This window comes from Aquila chrysaetos, chromosome 16 (genome assembly GCF_900496995.4).
Source record: "Aquila chrysaetos chrysaetos chromosome 16, bAquChr1.4, whole genome shotgun sequence".
NCBI lineage: Eukaryota > Metazoa > Chordata > Aves > Accipitriformes > Accipitridae > Aquila > Aquila chrysaetos.
The window spans coordinates 26,953,524-26,974,722 of NC_044019.1; the positions used below are offsets into that span (position 1 = coordinate 26,953,524).

The 21,199-nt window shown below is 41.1% G+C and overlaps 1 protein-coding gene across 4 annotated transcripts in view; it reads left to right on the forward strand.

Moving 5' to 3' along the window:
• The window catches only part of ANO1 (anoctamin 1), an 83,069-nt gene that overhangs the window by 23,881 nt on the left and 37,989 nt on the right, over positions 1–21,199 (forward strand). For all 4 annotated transcript variants that reach the window (XM_030039544.2, XM_030039546.2, XM_030039548.2 and 1 more), the window contains exons 2-6: positions 11,049–11,227; positions 14,862–15,188; positions 17,476–17,574; positions 19,135–19,286; positions 20,588–20,642. In XM_030039544.2, coding sequence (XP_029895404.1) covers positions 11,049–11,227; positions 14,862–15,188; positions 17,476–17,574; positions 19,135–19,286; positions 20,588–20,642 — 812 coding nt within the window. The remainder of the gene's footprint in view (positions 1–11,048; positions 11,228–14,861; positions 15,189–17,475; positions 17,575–19,134; positions 19,287–20,587; positions 20,643–21,199) is intronic.

Consider the following 21,199-nt stretch of genomic DNA (forward strand, 5'->3'; position numbering starts at 1 on the left):
ATAAATTCCTCTCCTAAATTCTGGGATGAAACCTTGGCCCTCTATAAATAACAAGGTTGCAACATCTTCAATGTCTTTCTCAGGAAATATGAAAACAAATAATGTTTTCTCTTTTTCTCTCTATCTGCATTGATGTCAAATGCGTGCTCTTGGCAGGAGTTGCCATTTCCTTTCTTACCCAGCGTATCTTCAGGCAGACCATCACCGAACACATGGGTGTGATGCATTTTGGTTTGCTTCATGGCTGTATTTTGCTAAAGTCTCAGAGCTGTAGAAATAATTAAAAAAAAAACCCTAAAACATTTTTTAGTGGAGCCTTACATTGTACAGTCCAGGAGCGACTGATACCATTTGCTTGCTGGCCCATAATGGAACAGGTACAATTTGGGAATTAACAGAATATTTGGCTACCAAAGAGACATACTGTTTGAAACTGTATCATTTCTATTTTTTTGTTTGGTGGGTCATATGTTTATGGTGCTCAGCGTTGTTTCATCAAGGGAGGAGGCTTTGTACCTGGTACTAAAGCGAGAATATTGAGAGTATGTCATAGGAAGACTAAGGACCACCTGGTGATGCTTGTAGTTGTTAGTCTCTTTCTGGGGACGATTTCTCAAAGAATAATGAACAAAACAGAAAGGGCTCACTCTTTTGCTATCCATCTCACACTTTTTGAGATAAAATACTGGACTATAGTTGCCCTCTATTATTACTGGTTTCAGTAGTGCAGTAGTGTCATAGATGATCATCTTAATGATTAGAAAAATTGTCCTTTTTTTTTGGAGGACATCTCTTTGATTTTGCCAAGATGTCCTTGTTTATACACAGGTTGACCACAATGATCTTTCAAAATATGTGTCTTAGGTTCTCATGATATGAACTCGTATTGGTTGGGTTGGGCTTTAGTTTGTTTTGGGGTTTTTTTGCAGGGGTGGGGGGGGCGTGGTTAAGTGCCTACATGCTGGCTGTGGACCCTGCCTTCGTGCAGAAATCTGCTTCTTTAAGGGCCATACCTTTGGTATGGATTCTGAGGTCCTTTTGGAAAAGTACTGCTGGAGAACAAATGCGAGCAAGTTAAGAATGAGACCTGGAAATCTGGATAGAGATTTTGGCCCAGTTGCCTTTGACCACCTGCAGCACCCACAGAGCCCTCCATGCTCTGCTACTTTCTGTTTTACAGTCGACAGCAACTTCATGGCAGTTTCCTCTCCTTTGGTCTTTGGTAGTAAATGTGGATTGACTGATGTGCCTTTGGATAATCCAGGCTTTTTAGTAAGTCTGTCCCCGTTACAAAACCTACAGAGCAGCACTTTACACTTAGACTCGGTCTTGACTGCTCCTTTGATATGAAGATGTACTAGATAGTAAAGATTGTCAAAAGCTCATTAAGGATGGGACTTGGTGAGCCTGGGCTCCACATTGCTGTCATTATCAGCTTCCCTGCCGAGGGCCAAACTACAAAGAATGTCTATCTCTGCTCAAACATTTCAAGTGTGCCTTTCATCTGGGGGTCTCGAAATGCCTTACCAAGGCACTGCCCAATCCTTCCTTTTGCTGGCACTGAAGGGAAGCTGGCTTTGTTGACAGATTAGTTTGCTGCTCCAAGAATTTTGCCACCCAAGATGGGACCACCAGGAATTCTAAGCAGGAGTATCTTATTTTCTTATAGCGTGCGTTTCTGCACCCTCTGGCGCAGGGCAAGCTAGCTGGCTGGCACATGGCACCTTTCTGGAGCATTAGCCTCCGTGCAAGTCAGATCTCCGCTCTTCCTTAAAAACAAGGAGACTGCCTGGTTGCATAGTCACTTCTTACGTCTTCTGCCTCTGGTATGCCTCAACTTAGTTCATTAAGACTGGAGAACGCAGCGAATGGTGTTCTCATGGATAGACAAGAGTTAACAGAGCTTTTCCGCTCCATTGATTTGCGTTCACTTGCTCAGGGAGAGAGAGATATGGTTTCAACTGCCAGTGAAACTTAGCAGTTTATGGTCATATAGCAGTGTTGCTCCACATGTAAGTTAAAACTGCAGAAGAAGTATGAAGAAAAATTGCTAGAACCAAGCTTTTGCTCAATGCAGGATTTTGGTTTTATTTCCTCAAAGAGCACGGAGCTAGAGGCTGCACTGGGACCTTGGATAAATATCAGCTACCACCATCTCGCTATCAAATGAGCTCCACCTGCTTCGGCACACCCAAAGAACATATATGAGGTGGAGTTTTGCCATACAAAACCCAACCCCACCCGGAGCGACCGGCTCTTTCAGCGCAAACATAGAAGAGCTGCGGTTACTGAATGTGGTGGCTGTAGTCAAAACCACCTTTATCAAGTTAGCAAAACCTGCCAAGACTTCCATGCCTAAGTCTATGCAGTCTGAATGCTCTTCTGACTTTGATGCATGGAAATTTAGACATGAGTGCACACGTTTCAGGATTAAGACTTTAAATGGGAAACCTCTTGGATCAAAAGCAGCTTTGCCAGTCAGTATATACTATGGGCTGAGCCCCAGGTTGCAGGCTATGACTGATATTTTAACAGTAAAACTGATAATCTTTGGATCCTCATTTTCACATGGTTGGTATAAGGAGCTCTTTGTCCTAGCCTGGTAAAGGAAAATACACTTAATATTTTAAATGTATTTAGATATCTTTAAAAGCTGCTGTGAGAGTTTAGGTGTACATTGTCCCAATACATACCAATTTTTTCCCCATAATCTCTTTTTTAGTATTTTTTTCCTCTACTCTTACTGCTCCTATTGGTAAAAACTGCCTTCCCTTGGAACATTCAAACAAAAATAATGAGCATCATAACCCTTCAAAACATGACTAACAGGATTCGTAGAGCACAGATTCAGTGGATCTTCCATATCTAGTCCATCCTCTTGTTCTCACGATACATATAACTCAGAATATGACATTGCAGAGTGCATTCAAGGAAGTCATCAGTACACATTTTGGAAGTCAGCAGTAACTCACATAAGAAAGAGGATTACAGCCTTTAGTCCCAGTGCATTTCAATGAATCACGCCAGTGCTTCTGGTCTCATTAAAACTAATATAAAATGCAGAAAAATGTTGCAAGAATTATTCTGTATGTGTAGCAAATTAACTAGGAGCAGAATTTCGCTCACTTTGTCTATTGTGCTATGAAGTACTATCAAATTACAGAAATACAGAAATAATTTGTAAAACCGTAGTTACAGTTTGCAAAGAACCATCTGCAGTGGACTTGAGCGTGGCTTTAATGCTGCTTTTTGTGGTATAGCAACAGAAGCAAATCTGAAATATTTTTCCAGTGTCTGGTAGAAGAAGAGTGCTTAATTTAAGTATTTTAGAACTATGTCTGAAAACAGACTTACTTAATAGAACATTAAATAGTTGTTGGTAGTTGCGGGGGGGAAAGTGCAACTTGTCTTGCGGGGGGGAGGCTCTGTGTGTTTTTCCAGGGTCTAAATAAATGGGCAGTATGAGTCTTGTTATGGTAGAATTTGTATCTGCTGGTCCTTTATGTGCTGTTGAAAATGCCATTTCAATCAAAATGTTCATTTTACTATCATTATGGATTTTAAGTGATTTTGCTCTTTGTTTTTACATTTCACAAGGCTTGTGTCAGATTAGATGTGTTCAAGCCTAGGGCTACATACTGCAAACAGGGTAAATTAATCTTTAAAAACAAAAATAGAAGGGCAGAAATAGAAATGATGTCATAGTTGTGTGTCCTTCTAACCTTCTTTTAACATGTTGCTGACAATAATAGATCAATAACTTCAAAGCTGTAGACAGCCTTCCAGGAAACTGCAGCCCCACTCTAGAGACCCACCGTTGGTAAGTCAGTACTGAGAAATACAGCTAAGCAAGCGGATGTTTCAAATAATCCTGCCAGGAGCTGTATTTTCTCCACCCATATGACAGGAGTTGGTTTTCAGGCTCCCAAATACCGGACAAAACGTCTCTGAATGAGCTCCGCCGTTCGGCGTAATACAAAGTTCTAACAAAGTTGTCAGCGTCAGCTATATTAAGATTGTCCTGCTTTAAAAGTATTTCTGTTCTGTAAAGGAAACTGTCCTTGGAATCCAAGTTGTATTTCACTGTTCGATCTTTTTCCTTTCTTAATGGATTGGATCATAACTTCCTGTTTGCTTCATTAAGGCAATACCCTGCACAGACCTAGGCTACAGCCAAGGTTTAAAATAAATGCAAAAGCAAAGGAGATGGGCGAGTTCCAGGGTGTCCTACTTAGCATGGTGCTACAGAAGATGAAAAGGGCAGGGAGTCCCCGCTCTCCAGGCGGGAGGACGGGAGGTGTCAACATCCCCGAAAGCGTTAATCTTGCCCGGGGGGTAGGTCGGTTGCCTTTTACGGCAGCCCGTTGCCTGCCAGGCCAGTCAATGGTATTAGTGCAACCTCCTGCACCCCCAGAAGTAGTGGAGCTAGAGGCAACAGCCGGCTGTTCGCAACTGGAGAGGCCAGGGAAAATTTAAATCAAATGGTCACAGATGTGGATCTAATCAGTGCTTAACTTCTGGACTTTGAACAGAACAAAAGTTCAGGACACGTACGAGTGCTCCTTGGAGAGCTCTGTGGTTCCTGACCGGGCTGTTGGTCTCAGGCCAGTGCCTCGTAAACAGGTGTCAGCGTCCCAAAAAAGAACTCCCCTCTTTGCCAGAGGCGGGTATCCTCGCTGGCGTTCCCGCGGCAGAGCTTCGCGGGCCAGGAGGAATGACCCATAGGTCAGGAATGAAACACGCTGGTGGGGTGGCATACTGAGGCTTCCTTGACATTTGCCTTGCCTTATTTTTCCCGAGCATGAAGCGGGGATTTCGGGCTCCAAATCTGACAACCTTTTAATATATCAGGAGGAAAAAAAATAAATAAAACCAAACCAAAAGAGAGGAGGAAGTGATAGGTGAGTCGCTTGGGAGAATTTTTTATTTTTTATTTTTTCTTCGTAGCCCAAGGATTAACCTGTAGCTTTGAATTTGGAAGATAGAGGAAGTAAAGAAATGGGTAAGAATGTGCTGAAGGAGGATTCTGCTGCTAGGGGGCAATATATAGTAAGCAGAAACACACTAAGGCGTTTTCTCTCAGTATCTATCAAACTTTTTTTTTACAAAGAACCCAAATCCTAAAAATATCCAACATACTGCAAACACTAGCATTTCTTCTGCAGAAAAAGCATAGTATAAACAAAATATACAACCTATATTTATATGTGTGTGAGTGTGTTCGGTTTGGTTTTTTTTTTTACATACATATATATGTGTGTGAGTGTGCATGACTTCCTTAATATGCTTCCACCCTATTGCAGTAGGGTCATTACCAGTTCTGGGACCTGTGCACAGCACTTTTACTTGTTAATTCACATGAAACAAATGTCTTCAGTTCAAGAAATCTGAACCCCAAATGCTAGTATTCAGAAGCTTTTTGAAGAACTGGTTTTACGGCTCCTTTAAAAATATTCGCTCAGGGAATTTATCCTGCGTGATTCTTAATTTTTCGTTCTGAATTCTATCACAATTTATGTGAGGCAAAAAGATAAGAATGTGGATATTTAAACATCTTAAATCAGATGGTCTTGTAACTCTCCTGCTTATTGCTTGTTGAGAACAAGTGGGACAGCTAACTTAGGTGGCTTTATGACTTTTTTGTTCTAGCCACTTTCTTAAACATACTCCTTAAAAAAGAAAACAAGGGGCAATAAGAGAAGCCAGCTTCAGCGAAGTTATTGGTTTCAGGTTGAGCAGTGAAAAATAGTTGTTCATTTGTTTAGATATATTTATGCTGACTTGATGATGCTCGTTTTAGAACTAGTGCAGGATGTTTCTGTAAGCACTGCATTGTATGAATGTAATTTTCCATTTGTTTTAATGAAAAATTATTTTTTGCTTAAGAATATCTAGTGGTTATACCTGATTATGACTCTAATATTAATAAGCTAGTTGATCGAGTCTGAGGCTAGTAGTGGAGAAAATACATCCCTTTCTAGAGCAGATTTTCAATTCTTGTTCACCTGGTCACCAAAGTCCAATGAAGAAGCATTGTCTAAATGAGTAAAGGTTACAGCATAATGTGCCGAATTTCTGTGGTTGAAAATTTATTGTTAATTAATTAGTGTTAATTTTTGCAAGAAGAGTTTGAGGACTTTTTACAGCTGTAGCTGAAGTTTGAACAAAGTAGCAGATGTTTGCAAGGTGGGGTTTTGAGGGGTTTTTTATTAATTTAATCTTGTTTCCCCTATTGTTCAGGGTGAGACACTCACTGGAGATTTAGGGGGAGACGTAACTGGTGCAAAGACACAAGACATGCACAGGCCCTCCTTACTGTTACAATGCACTTGTCTCTTCTGGTCTTTTCATTCACCAGTTTCTATCCTCACACTCTCATCTCTGTGATTCATATAAGTTTATCTACTTCAGATGAATATAGTGCTTTCTTATTTTATACTGGAAATGGCCCAGAGCCATTGTACCTGACAGATCTTACAGAGAAATCATTTCAGAATGGCTAAGATATTTCTAACTTTACTGCAGTTTGCAAGGTCATTGTAGCATCTCCGTGCTCCGAATTGCAGCTGCGGGCTCAGTGTAATCCACAACATCCCAAGATCTCTGGGAAAGCTCCTACAGAGAACAGAAAGGTAGCTTGAGAGCTGCTGCAAACATCTGTTTTTCTGTCTTCTTTTTCTTGCTCTTCCATGTTACCTCACTCCTAACAAAAAAGGGACGGCTGTTAAGATATATGTGTGGTCACGCACCCTATGGAGCTGTTCCTAAACACAAGTGCTGCCTAAAAGCCTGTTCTTTTATACCAGCTATGAAAAATACAGCGTTATTAACAGCAAATACGGGAATTACCTGGCAGCGCCTGTGCTAAGGAAGGTAGAAGTTCTGTACATGTCTGACGTTCACCAAATATTTTCTCAAACCTGGTTCATGGATGGGATTGAAATTGGTATCAAATGCTTTTCAGCATTCTGCACTCATACAGAATGTGGATGTTTTGAGACAGGCAAGGAATACTTTAAAGTATATCGTTATATATTGTATACTTGGCAGGGTGTTCTGCAATTCATAGCAAATATTGGGAAATGACAAAGCAATACATAATAAAGTGTAAAAGAAGCATTGGGTGGGTCTGAGTCTATGTTCCAGGAATATTAGGAACTTCTGCTGTCTCAAAATCCATGGGTTTCTGAACAACATCAGCTGTGGATACAGAGGAGAAAGGCCTGATTGGTTATATGGCTGTGTTGAAATACGTTGAATGCTTCTTCAAGTCTGTGTTGTAGTGTTTTCTGGTTAGTAAATAGAGGAGAGTGGGTTAGTCAATGTTAGAAGGCAGCAAAGCTAGCAATCCTCACAATACTCTCCTCTTTCAGCTCCCAACAAAGAGATGTAGATGTGACGTTAGCTGAATTAGGACATTAATGTACTTTGTGCTCTTCATATTACATCTACTATCTTGCCATAAATAATTCTGAACGTGAATTTATTTTGAGATTAAATTATTGTCCTTATTTAATATAATTAACACAAAATAGAGATTCATGTTTTTATGTCTTTAAAATACTCTATTCCATATAAAAAGGTGTTTTGTGTTCTGCAACAGAATGCTTTGACCTCTGCCAAATCAGCATAAGTGAACTAGTTATAATCCCTGTGCGTTTGTAATCTCCGAAGTGGTTTGGCTGGCTTTACTTAGTATTAAATCCTGACATCATCTTTAAGTACAGAAATCAAACTTGTTGTAATTAAGATTGTATCAATGAAGTTCTCACTTCTCACATCTTTTCCAGTAGTCATAATAAACCAAAATTGTATGATTCATTGCCTACTTTAAGTATTTGTTCTTTCCGATATTGCCAGGCTACTGATGTGTAAACAGAAATGTAAATATATGCTTGCGGATGGGTGTTTGTTTGGGCTTGCACAATAGTACTGAATCATTTGAGCAGGTCTCCTTGCTCTGTACCGTGGACTTAACAAAAGCTGCTCAGAAGTTGCTCAGAAGTGCAGCTCCAGAGCACAGGTTGCTCATTGGGACTCAATGAAGCTTGTGATTTTCTGCTCTAAACTTATTCCATCCTAACTGTAATTTCTAAACTAGCACTTTTCAGTTCATGGGTCCATTATGAGATATATAAAATATTCAGATTCATAGTCAGTAAACGGTGCTTCTCTTCTAATATCCTCTGTAATCTGCTGAAGTAACTAGGTTTTCTTTAGTACATGTGTGAAATGAGGAAAAAGGAGAGAAGACTTTTACAGCACTTAAGCTATTGTTTCTAGAAAGTTGTTTCAGGCATTCTTCCTAATAAAAACACAGGCTGTTATGCTTATGAAGTTCCCAAAGTTGGTGGATTATTATAGGAGTATTTTACAGCTATAGAATAAAAGCTTGAGTACATAGGAATCTGCAGCTGATCACATTTGTAGCAATTCCCATGCATTCAGGGAGTGTGTGTGTATATGCATGTGTGTGTTGGGAAAAAGAGAACATACAAGTGTAAGGAATTGTTACAAACATGCTAGTCACTCCCATGAGACAACTGATTTTTTTGGCTGCATCTCTATATTACCCCATAAAAAGCTTCTTTAACTATTGCAAATTGTTATTCAAGTGATTTACTGGGTTTGGGGATGCTGGCCCAAGATCGCAAGCCTGGCATCTTTGCTGAGATAACAAGCTGAGAATTTTAAAGAAAAGCCACGAACAGCAGCACAGATCTGCAGAGATGTGGGCGTTACATGCTGTGCGCATGAAATGTGTAAGGATAATTGCTGCCCAGATTTTATGCAAAGGTGATTCTGTTAATGAGCACTGCAGTTCCTAGGAAAGCGGGCGGCTTCTAGAGAATCGCTTGGGGCAGCAGATTTCCCAGATACGGGAACTGAAATGAAGATCCACAAACTCATGGTGTTTGTGAGTTCCAGAGAAGCATGACTTTCATACTAATAATGTTCATCTTACTCTGATAAGCTCAAGAAATGTGCCAAGGCTTTGGCTGCACCTTCCTCCTCTGCCGCTGCAGGTTGTTGTCCATGCTAAGTCCTGCGTGTTGCCATGAAGAACCTGGACCGCAGGTTCATGCAGTGCCCTCCCAACATTAACGTTGGGTCAGGTTGCCTGGGGCCATGTGTGGTCGAGCTCTGACCATCTCCATGGGTGGATGGAGATTTGCAGCTTCGCTGGGCCCTTGCCCTATTATGTGATCAGCCTCGTTGTTAAAGAATTAAGATTTTTTTTAATGTCTGGTGATAATTTCCCTTGTTGCAACTTGTGTCTGTAGCCTCCCATCCTTTTTCTGTGCACCTGTGAGAAGAATCTGGCTCTGCCATGTCTGTACCTGCTCAGTAAGTAGCTGAAGGCAGGAATAGGACCCCATCGTTTGCCTTTTCTTTGGGCTGCATAAGCACAGGTCTCAGCCTCTGCTCATGCACTCGAGCTGCTTGACCATCTTGATGGTCTTCCACTGGCCTTGCTCAAGTTTGTCAACGTCCTTCTTGTGCTGAGGAGCCAAAACTGGGCACAGCACTCTAGCTGTGGTCTGGCGAGTGTCAAATAGAGGAGAAAATCGCTTCCCTAGACCTGCTGTCTTTGCTTTCTTACTAATGGAGTCCAGTATGCAGCTATCCTTCACCACTGAAGACGATCACTCACTTTGAACCTGTCCACCAAGAGACCTGGGTCCCTTTCTGCAGAGCTACTTTCTATCCGGTCCATGCCCACACAGTTTGTGCTTGAGACTGGTCTGTCCAAGGGCAGGACTTGTTGAGTTTCACGAGGCTGCTCTCAGCCCATTTTTCCAGCCTATAGAGACCCGTCGAAGTGGCAACCTTACCTTCCAGCTTAGCAACCATGCTCCTCAGTTTCACGTCATCTGCAAACTTGTTGGAGAATGTGATTTTCCCTGTTTCTTCCTTCCATGTCATCCCTGAAGTTCAACCAAATCCAGATGGGTAGTTTGGGGAAAAGGAGGAACATGCTCTTAGGCTAAAACATAGCCAAATAAAATGCGATATCTGTGCTCACCTCATCATAAGCTTAGTGGCAGCTCTAGGTAGGGAAGTATTTTTCCTAATGGCTTAATTCTGTACAATTTCTGCTACTATCTGCTCCAGAGACAGAGTGTTGAACTGGTTGCAGCAATAGACTGTTGTAATATAGCTGCTATTAGAGCATGCTCCTCTGCATGTTTTTGTTGTTTGTTTTTTGCAGGAGAGTTAGTTTAGTATCCATTCAAGGCTAAATTCTAAAATTCTTGCTTTATCTTCACTCTTTCAACAAGCAAATCCTGCTCCTTGTGTGGTTTAAAAAAAGGGCATAATGGTGTAGTATTTTACTTCAATGTCAAAATGAATCAAATCTTGGAAAACTTTGCCTTCTGTTGCTTGCATAAGTGCACATATGCAAACACTAGTTTGCATGTTACCAATTATCTGGTTGCTCAGTTTGTAGTGAAATTTTTACATTAAATCCTTTAGCCCATCTCTATACTTAAACAGTAAGTGGAAACAGTACGGGTGTCTGGCAGGTTAAGAGGGACAAACCCTCAGATTTTCGAGACTACTTAAATAAGAATGGTTCAGTAAATCAGATGCAGTACATACATACTTGAGGGGAAATCCACTACTTAGTTTTTCAGCACAAACAAGTGTTTGTTGAAGGAGAAAATGCCTACTGAAAAGGGGAAAACACCATGCCACTTATCATCACCAGCTAAGCCTCAGACTATTTTTCTTTTTTCCCCTTTTTTCCTTCTCTTCCCAAGAAATATAATACTTCTATGAGACCATACAGTAAACACATCCTGAGCCAGCAGTGCAGAAGAGAAGTTGACTGAGCACTGCTTTGGAGGAGGAGACCTAGGTAGGGCTGAAGAGGGCTGCGGGAAAGCTGAGAAGGGCGGCACGGAGAAGGGGTGGGAGCCCTGCAAAAGGGCTCATTGGCAGAAGAAGGCAGGAACAGGATACGTTTCAGCTTTTGGGTGGCTCTGGGAGGAGCAAGTGTTGGGATTAAAGTGTCTTGATGAAACTGTTCCTTTTCTTTTCAGACGCAGGCAGTGAGTTTCATGGAGTGGATTTTCTGCCAGAAGATCTCAACGAGGCTCCAGAGGAGACAGGAATGAGGGTGAACAAGAAATACTCCTGTCTACCTGCTGAGGAGAAGGGGATCCACATTATCAACATCCGAGCTATTGAGGATATAGGATATGACCAGCATGAGAGTACAGTGAGTAAAGGACTTGCCAGATGTGTCATAACTGGCATACTGCGCTTTACCCCTTAGCTTATTTCTCATTCTTTCCATTCCCAGGATGCTCTGAAATCCTCTCCTTCCCTTTTTTCAGAAGTGCTGAGAAGGATTGCCACCAGCCACAGTACATGCTAATTTAGTGGGGTTTGTTCTTTGATGTGAAGAAGGGAAGCAAGGGATCCTTGTTTAACCTGTAGCCTAAAAAGGGGTTGGCTATTCTCAGAGTAAGTGATCTGGTAATAAGGCTGTGGCAACCTTTAAATCTCTTTGCGCACATAGAGTAGAACAGAAAAAAAAGTCTAAAATGTCATGTAAAAGCTGTTGTTAACATAGGTAACATTAAACTTATAGTCTGTAGCACACAATAGAGGTTAGATTTCCAGCGTCATTAGTTGCACCTTGGTTAAATTCTTTAACGCCGATTTTAAAGAAAGTTAGTAACGTGAATACCCAACAGGATTAGGAGTTGGTTATGTCATAAACGCATAAAAAGGAGTTTATTCAGGTGAAGGAATTGAGGTGGAGTGGGCTATATAACAGATCTCACTGGGGAAAGATGTAAAGCAATACTCGATTCGTCATGCTTTGGCTTAATTAGGATTGAGTGTGGAGGAATAATTCTGTTAGAGTGTAAACATCCCTCCTGCTGTGGTAAAACTGAAATGTCTTTTCTGTGTCTCATTTACAACTGAAGGGACATGAGTCTTACATGGTCTAAGTCAACACAACTCCCTCTCTATTTCAGCGTGGCAGCGCTGCGAGAAAGGATGTGGCCTATGAGCACCTTTCAGCATTAATATCACATCCTTAAAAGATAACCATTTCTTTCTTTAAAACAGGACCAACAGGCTTCTTTGAGTTTTTCCGCTTCATCCCTTTCGCAGTGGGATATAGCTATTCTCGTATATTCATAAATTTATTGAGGCTTTAGTATATCCCCAGTGCAGCACCTTCTCCTAAATTATCAGTGTGTTCCCACAAGGGTCAGCTTTTCAACAGGAAAATTCAAAAAAAAGTGAAGAAGCTCTTATTTAGTTCCTGCAGTGTGACCTGTCCCCTTCCCCGTGGCAGTGGCTCAAAGAATCAGAGACACTAGGGATATTCAGTGCCACTTTTCTCCACCCAAGGCATGCTCCAGGAGAAGAGGAGCTGTGGTCAGGATGTACTGATCTCTCCTGAGCTCCCCAAGCTGTTAGAAACATCTGGCACACTCACTGCTGTCATCTTCAAGAGCCATCTTCAGTCCTGCCCGTTTCCTTTATTTATTAGTCTCCGGAACAGACCAGCTAATTGCTGTCCCTCGTAAAGGCAGTCCAACGAGGGTAGGAAGTGGTTGGGGTCTGATTCTTTTGCCTATTTTATCTCCCTGCACTTAGCTGAACATCTGTTCGTTCAGCCCAGTTTTTCAGAAGTTGATATTTAATTAATTAATAAGATCAACACATCTTTAAAAATGAAATACAACTAGTTATCTTAAAAGAAATCCCAGTATTCCTGTATCTTGTTTACAACAACTATTTACTTTGAAGAGGCATTATATCCTGAAAATCCAGTTAGTTCCTATTTCTTAGTATTTTGTTTCTATAGAGAAATTTGCATAACTGAGTTGCCTGCCACAAGCAGACCATCAGTTTGCTTTTAAAAAAATGTTCTGCATTCACAGGTGCACGCCATTAAATGTGAAGCAATCAGAAAGTAATAGTTATTAATGGTCTTCTATATTGTAGTTATGATGGGGCACAAACATGAGAAGCCTGTGCCCTGAAGGATGTGTTATTGTCACGGCTAAATAAAACAGACGTGGAGCAGGGGAAAGAGGGAACAGGACCAAGAGTGAACTCCATGGTGGCAGCAAATGCTATATTATTTTATTATATATTTATGCATTTGGAGCAAAGGGTTTAGGTTAAATGGAAAAGAGAGATGGGATCCTGAAAGAAAAGGAGACAGAAGCAGATAGCAAAGGCAGGCATGGAGCAAAGCTCCAAGGGACTGAGGAGATGGAGACCTGCAGCCAAACGGGGCAGACATGGTCAAGTCAGGCTTTGGAAAGCAATAAATGTTCAGGCATCAGCACCTCGGCAGGCGGCTGCTCCGCGTACTGCCTGGCACCTCGGGCTTCTTGCTGTGTGTTATTGCTACGCGCTCATCTGATTACACTTGTCTAATTACTTCTTCAGTGCGCTTCCTCCTCCCTCCAAACCCAGGGAGATAGGGTTTGCTGCTTGAATTTGTTGTCTGAGTACAAATCTCCCCGAGGCAGAAAGGGAAGAACAGACTGTCCCTTAAAGGCGTTGATTTATCATTACGGTAGCTGGGACCTGGCCTCCCCAAAGTGATGTTCAGAGAAGTATGCAAATGTGTGTAACGTTGGGTGGGTTTCGATGAAGTTTGGGCTATGTTGGCTGTGATATACTGTACGTTAAGCTCAGGGGTTGCTCTTTTCATCTGGGGTTTAAAAATTGGACTGTCTTAGAAACAACTCTTTCCAAATAACTTACCTTCACAGTTTTAGGTATGAAATAAACAGAAGGTGTACACATCCCAAATGGCTTTTGACCGATATGATGGCTGATGGCTATCGTTTGGAGCAGAAGTCCTACAGCCTCCGTGGAGGCTTAACATTCTGTGAAATTAAAGCCAGAAGATGCCTCTGGTCCCTGAAAAGCCATTCCTGTGATGAGTACTTTTTGTAAAAACAAATGCAAGTTACTAGTGAATTTTCTTCTTCTTTTTTTTTTTTTTTTTTTTTAAATGGTCTGTGCATCTCCAAGGGTAGAATTGTGAATTATGCATGAGAAGTGCTATTGAAAGTAGAAATGAATAGAAATGAATAGTTGTTAGTACTTTTTTATGTTTCTACAGTTGCCCTGTGCAGTTTTCAGATAAATGCTTGGAAATGCAATTGTGTTATAAGTCTTACATTTCTTGCATCTTGCAACACTTAGCGTTGATTCAAGACAGGAATAAAGCCTTTGCCACCATCAGATTGCAAAGTGACACAGGTTTTGTAAGTGAGGAAAAAAAGTTATGAACTTAGTAAGCAGTGAACCCACTTCCCTGGCTACAGTCCCTCTGCATTTTTGGCCGCGCTTCATGGACCAGCTGGCTCCCTTCAGTCTGTATCTAAGATGATCTCTTTCTCAGATGATACAAACTTGCAACGATAGATAAGAGAAGTGAGAAATGTTTGCACATGATATTAATCTATTTGTCAGAATTGAAACGCAGATGTCGGGTGGAAAAGGACAGATGATCTTAGTGGTGATTAACCCCCAAAGGAGAAAACCAAATCCACCAAGTAGCTGACTTATGAGCTAGTGTGCTGGTAATTAGATTAAATCCCAGTCATTTTAGCTATTTATTTCTGGCTAATAAAATCCCAGCTGGCTATCAGTAAAATTGCAGGTGTTAACTTGCAAAATTGTTTTGAGTAAGTAGCATGGGGGGGGTCGTCCTGCGTGCGTGCTGTTTGAAGATGGGTCATTGTGTGCTCCAGGCAAGAAGGTGTCCTTGATACAAGGATACGGTCTGTCTGGTGTCCGCGTTGGCGTGTGTACTCACTATTCTTCTCTCTTCTTCTCTCCACACCCCCATTCCCTGCTTCCAGTTGTTAAACTCCCTATCCAAAAATCCAGATGCTGACTGCAAATATGGACTCTACTTCAGAGATGGCAAGAGAAAAGTAGACTACATCCTAGTTTATCATTACAAGAAGTCCTCAGCAGGGAGGACGCTCACCAGGAGAGTTCATCATAATGATTCAAGTGCCCGAAGCACCAAGCAGGACCAGCCGCTTCCCGGGAAGGGAGTACAGCTGGAAATGGGGGAAAGCGAACCTCACGTGGATTACCATGAAGACGACAAGAGGTTTCGCAGGGAGGAGTACGAAGGAAACCTCGTGGAGGCTGGTCTGGAACTGGAACGTGACGAGGATGTAAGGAGCCATTTCAAATGGTTAAAGAGGATAACTGGTGGTCGAATCCTGGGAGATGCTGAGCTGTTCCTGTGAACCTGGCTCTGGTCAAGGTTACACAAACTCAACTCTTCCAGAATTCGATTTCAGTTCTGGCAGTGCCATCATTGCCTGCCGTTTTAATTTGCTTCACAGGAATGGGCTGTGGTGGTGTTAATGCCTCAATGAGGTGAAGTTTCGTACTTTTCTTGCCCAGAACTCATGCACATCCACTATTGCAACACAGCGTGTTGATGTGTTGCCGTATCTAGAAGCGAGGCTTAAATTGCTCTGAATGCTAATCCCAGTTTGGTGGGTTTACAGTCTGCTGTGGTTTGGATCCACTGGTAATTCCAGTTCTGATGAAAAATACCTGATACAGCGACATTTTTATACCTCAATATAGACTTCAAGAGAATTAAATTTGTTCAGGAGGTTCTGGTACATGCTCTAGCTCAGGCACGTGGGTCTGTATTACAGTTTGCTCTTTCCATTCTTAGATATGAACAGTACAGCTTGTAACGCCTTTCACCTGTACCCTGAAAACAGTATATTCTATTAAAAGACCATTAGACTATATAAAAAATGATGTGTGTGAAGTACTGCCAGTGCGTGATTAGTAGAAATAGCCACAGCCGTATTAATTTCAAAGAAAGCTATTACAATTAACTGATCCGACCAATATGCCTGAAATTCCTGTGAGAGAGGGCAAACATTTATGCTGGTTTTATTTACAGGATCTAGAAGTTGAGTTTAAACATCTAGACCTCTGATCAGAGTGTTAAAAAAATAAATCTGCCATCTATGATTCACAAATCACAGGCATGTATATAATGGGGGGATGTGTATATATATATATATTTTTTTTTTTTTTTTTTTTAAGTATATATTTTGCATGCTATAATGCAAAAAACCCTTTCACTTCTCTGTCCCCCAGGTGAAAATAAGATTTGCTTTCCATCCAACTTCCAAGTTGTTGTAGTAAACTGGAAACCTGCCTGTGCCAAGTCATAGATATTTAAATCCTTCGCAAGGTGGGAGGTCCCCACCTATGGCATATAATATGATTTCAAATGATGCAGAAGGGCTCAGGGTTCAAGCCAGGATGCTGTAAAAGAGAGAGAACCCTGTTCTTTCAGTACAAGATACCAAACCAGATCAGGAATGTATGGAGATGAAAGCAAGCCACAGGGATTTACATCGGTGTCCATATCCAGCACATCAGTGTAGGGGGAAAAACCTGCAATCATTTGGGCTTGAAAAGCATGCCACGAAGTTGCGTTGGAGGCCTGACTAATTGCAAAAAAGAGCAAAGGTTTCTTAAACAGATGATGTTTACTAAGTCACTTAAACTCTCTTCAGTGGAGTAAATTCGAAGGTGGTTTGGAACGGGAGGGCTGGCAGTTATTTATGTCCTCTGAGTTACTGATTTCTAGAAAGCCAGTGCAGAATATAGCTGCGTGAAAGCTAGTTATTATAACAACTGCCTGAGTTTGTAGAGCAGCAAGATTAGAAAGAATCATTAAAGTTTCTTTCTCTTCTGTTTGCTGGATGCGTGCTAGTTTGATATCATTTGTCCGGTGGCTTTGAAATGATTACTCCTGTGGCAATAAATACGGGTGTACGTGGGAGTGCCAGAAGCAAACCCCCATGTCCAGCCATCTGGAACAGAACTCAAGAGAACTAGTGGGATCCAAGCATACTGCTAATATTATCATTAACATTTATCTTTTTTTTTTTCTTTTGTTTTGTTGAATTCTTCCTACCAGTTTTCCTAATTAAAATTCATAGTGTTTTAATGTAGATATTCACATCTGTATCTAAGGCTGCTTCTTTCTCACTGAAGTTCTGGTCCTTTGAGATACTGAGCAGCTCTTAGGAGGTAGCAGGGACTCGCTCAGCTCCATTAATTACAATGCACTCAAGAAATCATACCATTTGGCTGGATGCCTATGCTTCAAATTTAACTGGCTTAGTCTGTATTTGTGTCCATAGTCATTAGCTTTTATCTCCCAAACAATTTTTATCTGTTTAACCTTGTGGTAATTATTCTGGAAGATAATAGCATTTTTGAGTCACGTTTTATAGCAGCTCAGCACAGAGAGGTGTTCGGTGATTGTCCTGTTGTTAGAAACTAGCTGTCTGAAACAAATGAGATTTATCATGTTGGCGGTAATAGACTGTTTGTTCCTTAAATATGTATGAAACACAAGGGGAAAAATATTTTATTTCCTCTTATCAGTAACATCTTTTCTTGCTTTTTTTTAAGACTAAAATCCATGGGATTGGATTTGTAAAAATACATGCACCGTGGAATGTATTGTGTCGAGAGGCAGAATTTCTTAAGCTCAAGATGCCCACAAAAAAGGTGAGTCCTGATTTTCTTTTCTTCCTCTGGAAGGCATAGTTTAAACATATGCTCATCTCGGAGCACCTTACAAATGTAGACTTTTCTTCCCACAAGCATTTTTAAAATAGTTAACTAATCTGTACAGAAGATTAGAGTCACAAACTTGCTTGCTTGAGACAGCAGAAAGAATAACTGGAAGGAGGGATGGAAATTAAGAATTCCCGGCCGCTACCACTCTCCGTACACGATGTGAGTGATTTCATACAATGCCTCATCCTCTCAGCATGTTTTAAAAGAAGAAGTTGCAATTAATGATGAAATTTATCTGTGCATTTTGGAGGGCTTTTTCTCACTCCAAACGCTAGACTGCTAAAAATGAACGTAAGACTAACAATTTGTGTGCAGTAGTCTCGCTGAATTTAGTGACTCTTCATATACATTGTTAGTCATATTTGCAGGAGTTGGGACTACTCTACCACAAAATAAATTACCTTTCAGAATATTTGAAATATCATTAAAGAAATGACAGTATATTTTCATCAATTCTAAATCATCTGTGATAGATAGCTACCTGTTCAGTGAGCATAGCTTAGAGATAGATTAATTTTTAAACACATACTAAGTGCATGTCCGAGACTGCAGAGGGAAGTCTATAATGGAGCAAGAGACAGTCTCAAAGCCCAGCGTCATTTATTACAACACTAAAACCACACTTTTGGTTTGGATTTCATATTAATCCCCATTATTGCCTCACTTACCACCAATTTTAATCAGAAGCACAATTAGATTAAAAAAGTCTGTTGTGATCCTGTGGTTAAAGCTGCTTTGCCACAAAAGAAAAGCTAGGCTGGGCATTTTGCGGGTTTTTTTTGTGTGAAAGAGGCCACGTAAGCCTGCAGGCATTGCCTGGGAGAGGCGGTGTGCCTGAGAACATCCTCAGACCCCGAAAACCTTATTTCCAGCCGAGCATCTTCCTGCGGTGGGAGCCCTGCCCTGGATCTGCGCGTAGTTTTTGTGGCTCAGAGAGGGAAGCCTGTAATCCTCTTTTGTGACCTGCTAACACAATTCCTGCATTTAGCGGTAACAGAACTGCAACAGACAATTCAAGATATTTTGGTTCCTTTATATGGAAGAGGGTAAACTCCTGAAACCTGCACAATATTCCCAGGAAAGCGCCCTGGGAGAGGAGACCACTTCTGTTGTTTTGCACAGGGGCTCCATTGCTCCTTCATTTCTTTGTCCCATTGCACCAAGAAAATAGTAAATGCCAGAGGAGCTGGTGTCTGAGGAGCCAGTGCCGAGTATCTCTCTGTTGAACACCCCAGCCTGATTATTTGGAATCAAGCAGGGGCCATGTTTTGGCTCAGAGGAAAAGCAATAGGCTTCCTCTGCTTGCCTTGGTTTGACTTTCCCATCCATCTATGTCTTTCTGAATGTTTTCAAGAAGGTAAGCTATATTCCTTGATAGTTTATTGTGATGTATTTATTTAATTGACGGTTTATTCCTTACAGTTCACTTTCACTTATGGATAATGAAAAAGCAATAAAGTTTTACTGTTTTTCTCTTTGTCCACTCAGATGTATCACATCAATCAGACCCATGGTCTTCTGAAAAAGATTAATTCTGTAATTCAAAAAATAACAGAGCCCATCCAGCCAAAAGTAGCAGAACACAAACCTCAGACGGTGAAGCGCCTCTCCTACCCCTTCTCCAGAGAGAAGCAGCACTTGTAAGTGAAAGCTTGGTGTAAACGTCCATGTCAACAGGTTCCAGCCTTTCTGATAGCAGCTAGGGCACCAGAAGGTGAAAGGGAAAATGAACGCCAACACTTTGTTAGGGATTACTGTAAAGAATATTTCTATTTTGCGGTAAATTTACTTTTTTTTTTTTTTTTTTCCCTCACTGTTGAGGAATGAGGCTTTGCAGAGCCCCTCTGCTAAATCTCTGTGTGTTTTAGCTGTTGTTGTGGCATATAATACATATCTATATAGCTATACACATCAACTGTTAGGCTGCCAAACACGATTTATAAGGTGGTTAACAACAGTCTCTTTTCCGCATAAAATAAAATGCTCAGTAAAATTTGTAGCCAGAGATGTGGGTTGATAAATTTGAGAATAATTTCAGTCATCTGGTATGGGCAGTTCACACATGTACTGCCAACCAGGCCTTGTCTTTGGAAATGCTATGAAGTCAGTGGTAGCTTTGCCATCGATATCAGATCGGTAAGAATAGCTGTAAGCGTGGGTGTAGGAAAAAATCATAAGGTGGGGCCCAGCCAAAGTTTCGACTGCCCTGGATTGCTTTGCCGCTGCTCTTCCTTGGCCAGCGTCCCAGGGGAGAAGCTTTGAAGGCTGTGTTTATGTATGTGCCAGCTGGAACAAATATCAGTCCCAGGGCAGGATTTCTTCACTGTACATACCGGGGTTTTAGTTTTTAATAAGGGGATGCAGAACGCTGATGGAGTTGTGTATGTCAACGTATGTGACATTCGACGTGTTCTTGGACTTGCAAGAAGTGTATTTATATATTTATCACATGGAGGATGTTCCTACAGCGAAGGAGCCTGGTGGCTCAGAGAAAGCCCAAAAGATGCTCCTTAGCTTAGGTGTGGATGTGCCTTGAGCTGTTTGCAGTGGTGGCTTTTTTCAGTGAGAGCACCTGTGTCTCTGCTGAATAAGGGAGGCAGGAATGGCCTCGCAGGGTTTAAGGTGCAGACAAAATGTAAAGATCGTTAGGAGAAATTCAAGGCCAGCAGTGGTCAGGAATTCAACTTAAATGAACATCAACAGTCTCTTTTGTGCAGAAAAACCTATAAATATATAAACCTAGTGAATCGTATAAGCGGCCTCTTTAAAATGTGAGAGTTGGGATGGACTTCCTTTTTAATGAGGTTTCTACAAGCGATTCTTTAATGTTAGCTATGAGAGATCCCCAGGAGAAATGAAAATATTGAAGGGGTCAACAAGAGCAGGAAATTACTGGCTTTTTTTTTTTAACCTAATGGGCTTCCTTCTAATCTTTTAACAGATTTGATTTGTCTGACAGAGATTCCTTCTTTGACAGCAAAACGAGAAGCACTATAGTAAGTACTGTACATAAATAATTTATGGTGGATATTGCCTTAGTCATGGTGTTAATAGCCCCTTTGCCAGCTTTAGTACAAAGCCTGTTGCAAGTTTGCCTTTCTTAACCAAATGGCAGGCATCACCTGTGGCATCAGTTATTGAAATTATAAATAAAGCATTTCCAGCTTTAGCTTATGTGCTGAATAGTGTTTGATGCTAACAGGTTGCTGCCTTTTGGAAAATAATTTGGATCTTTCTACTTCACAGTTAATCTGGGACATAGTTTCTTAGTAGACATATCACCAGAAAAGAATAGATTTAGATTCTACCGCTGGTTCTGCCACCAGCTACCTGCAACCCCTGTGACTCAGTTACCTTTTTGTAACGATACATCGCTCTTTTTGTAAAATGCTGGGAAATCTCCCAAGACAAATTCTAATGAAACACCCAGATATTTACAGGGAAAATTATTTATAGTTTTGGGGGGCAATTCTCTAGAATGGTGTTATCAGTGTTGAGGTTTATGATTTTTATTTAACATTATTTATGATTTGTATTTAACATTAAAGTTTAC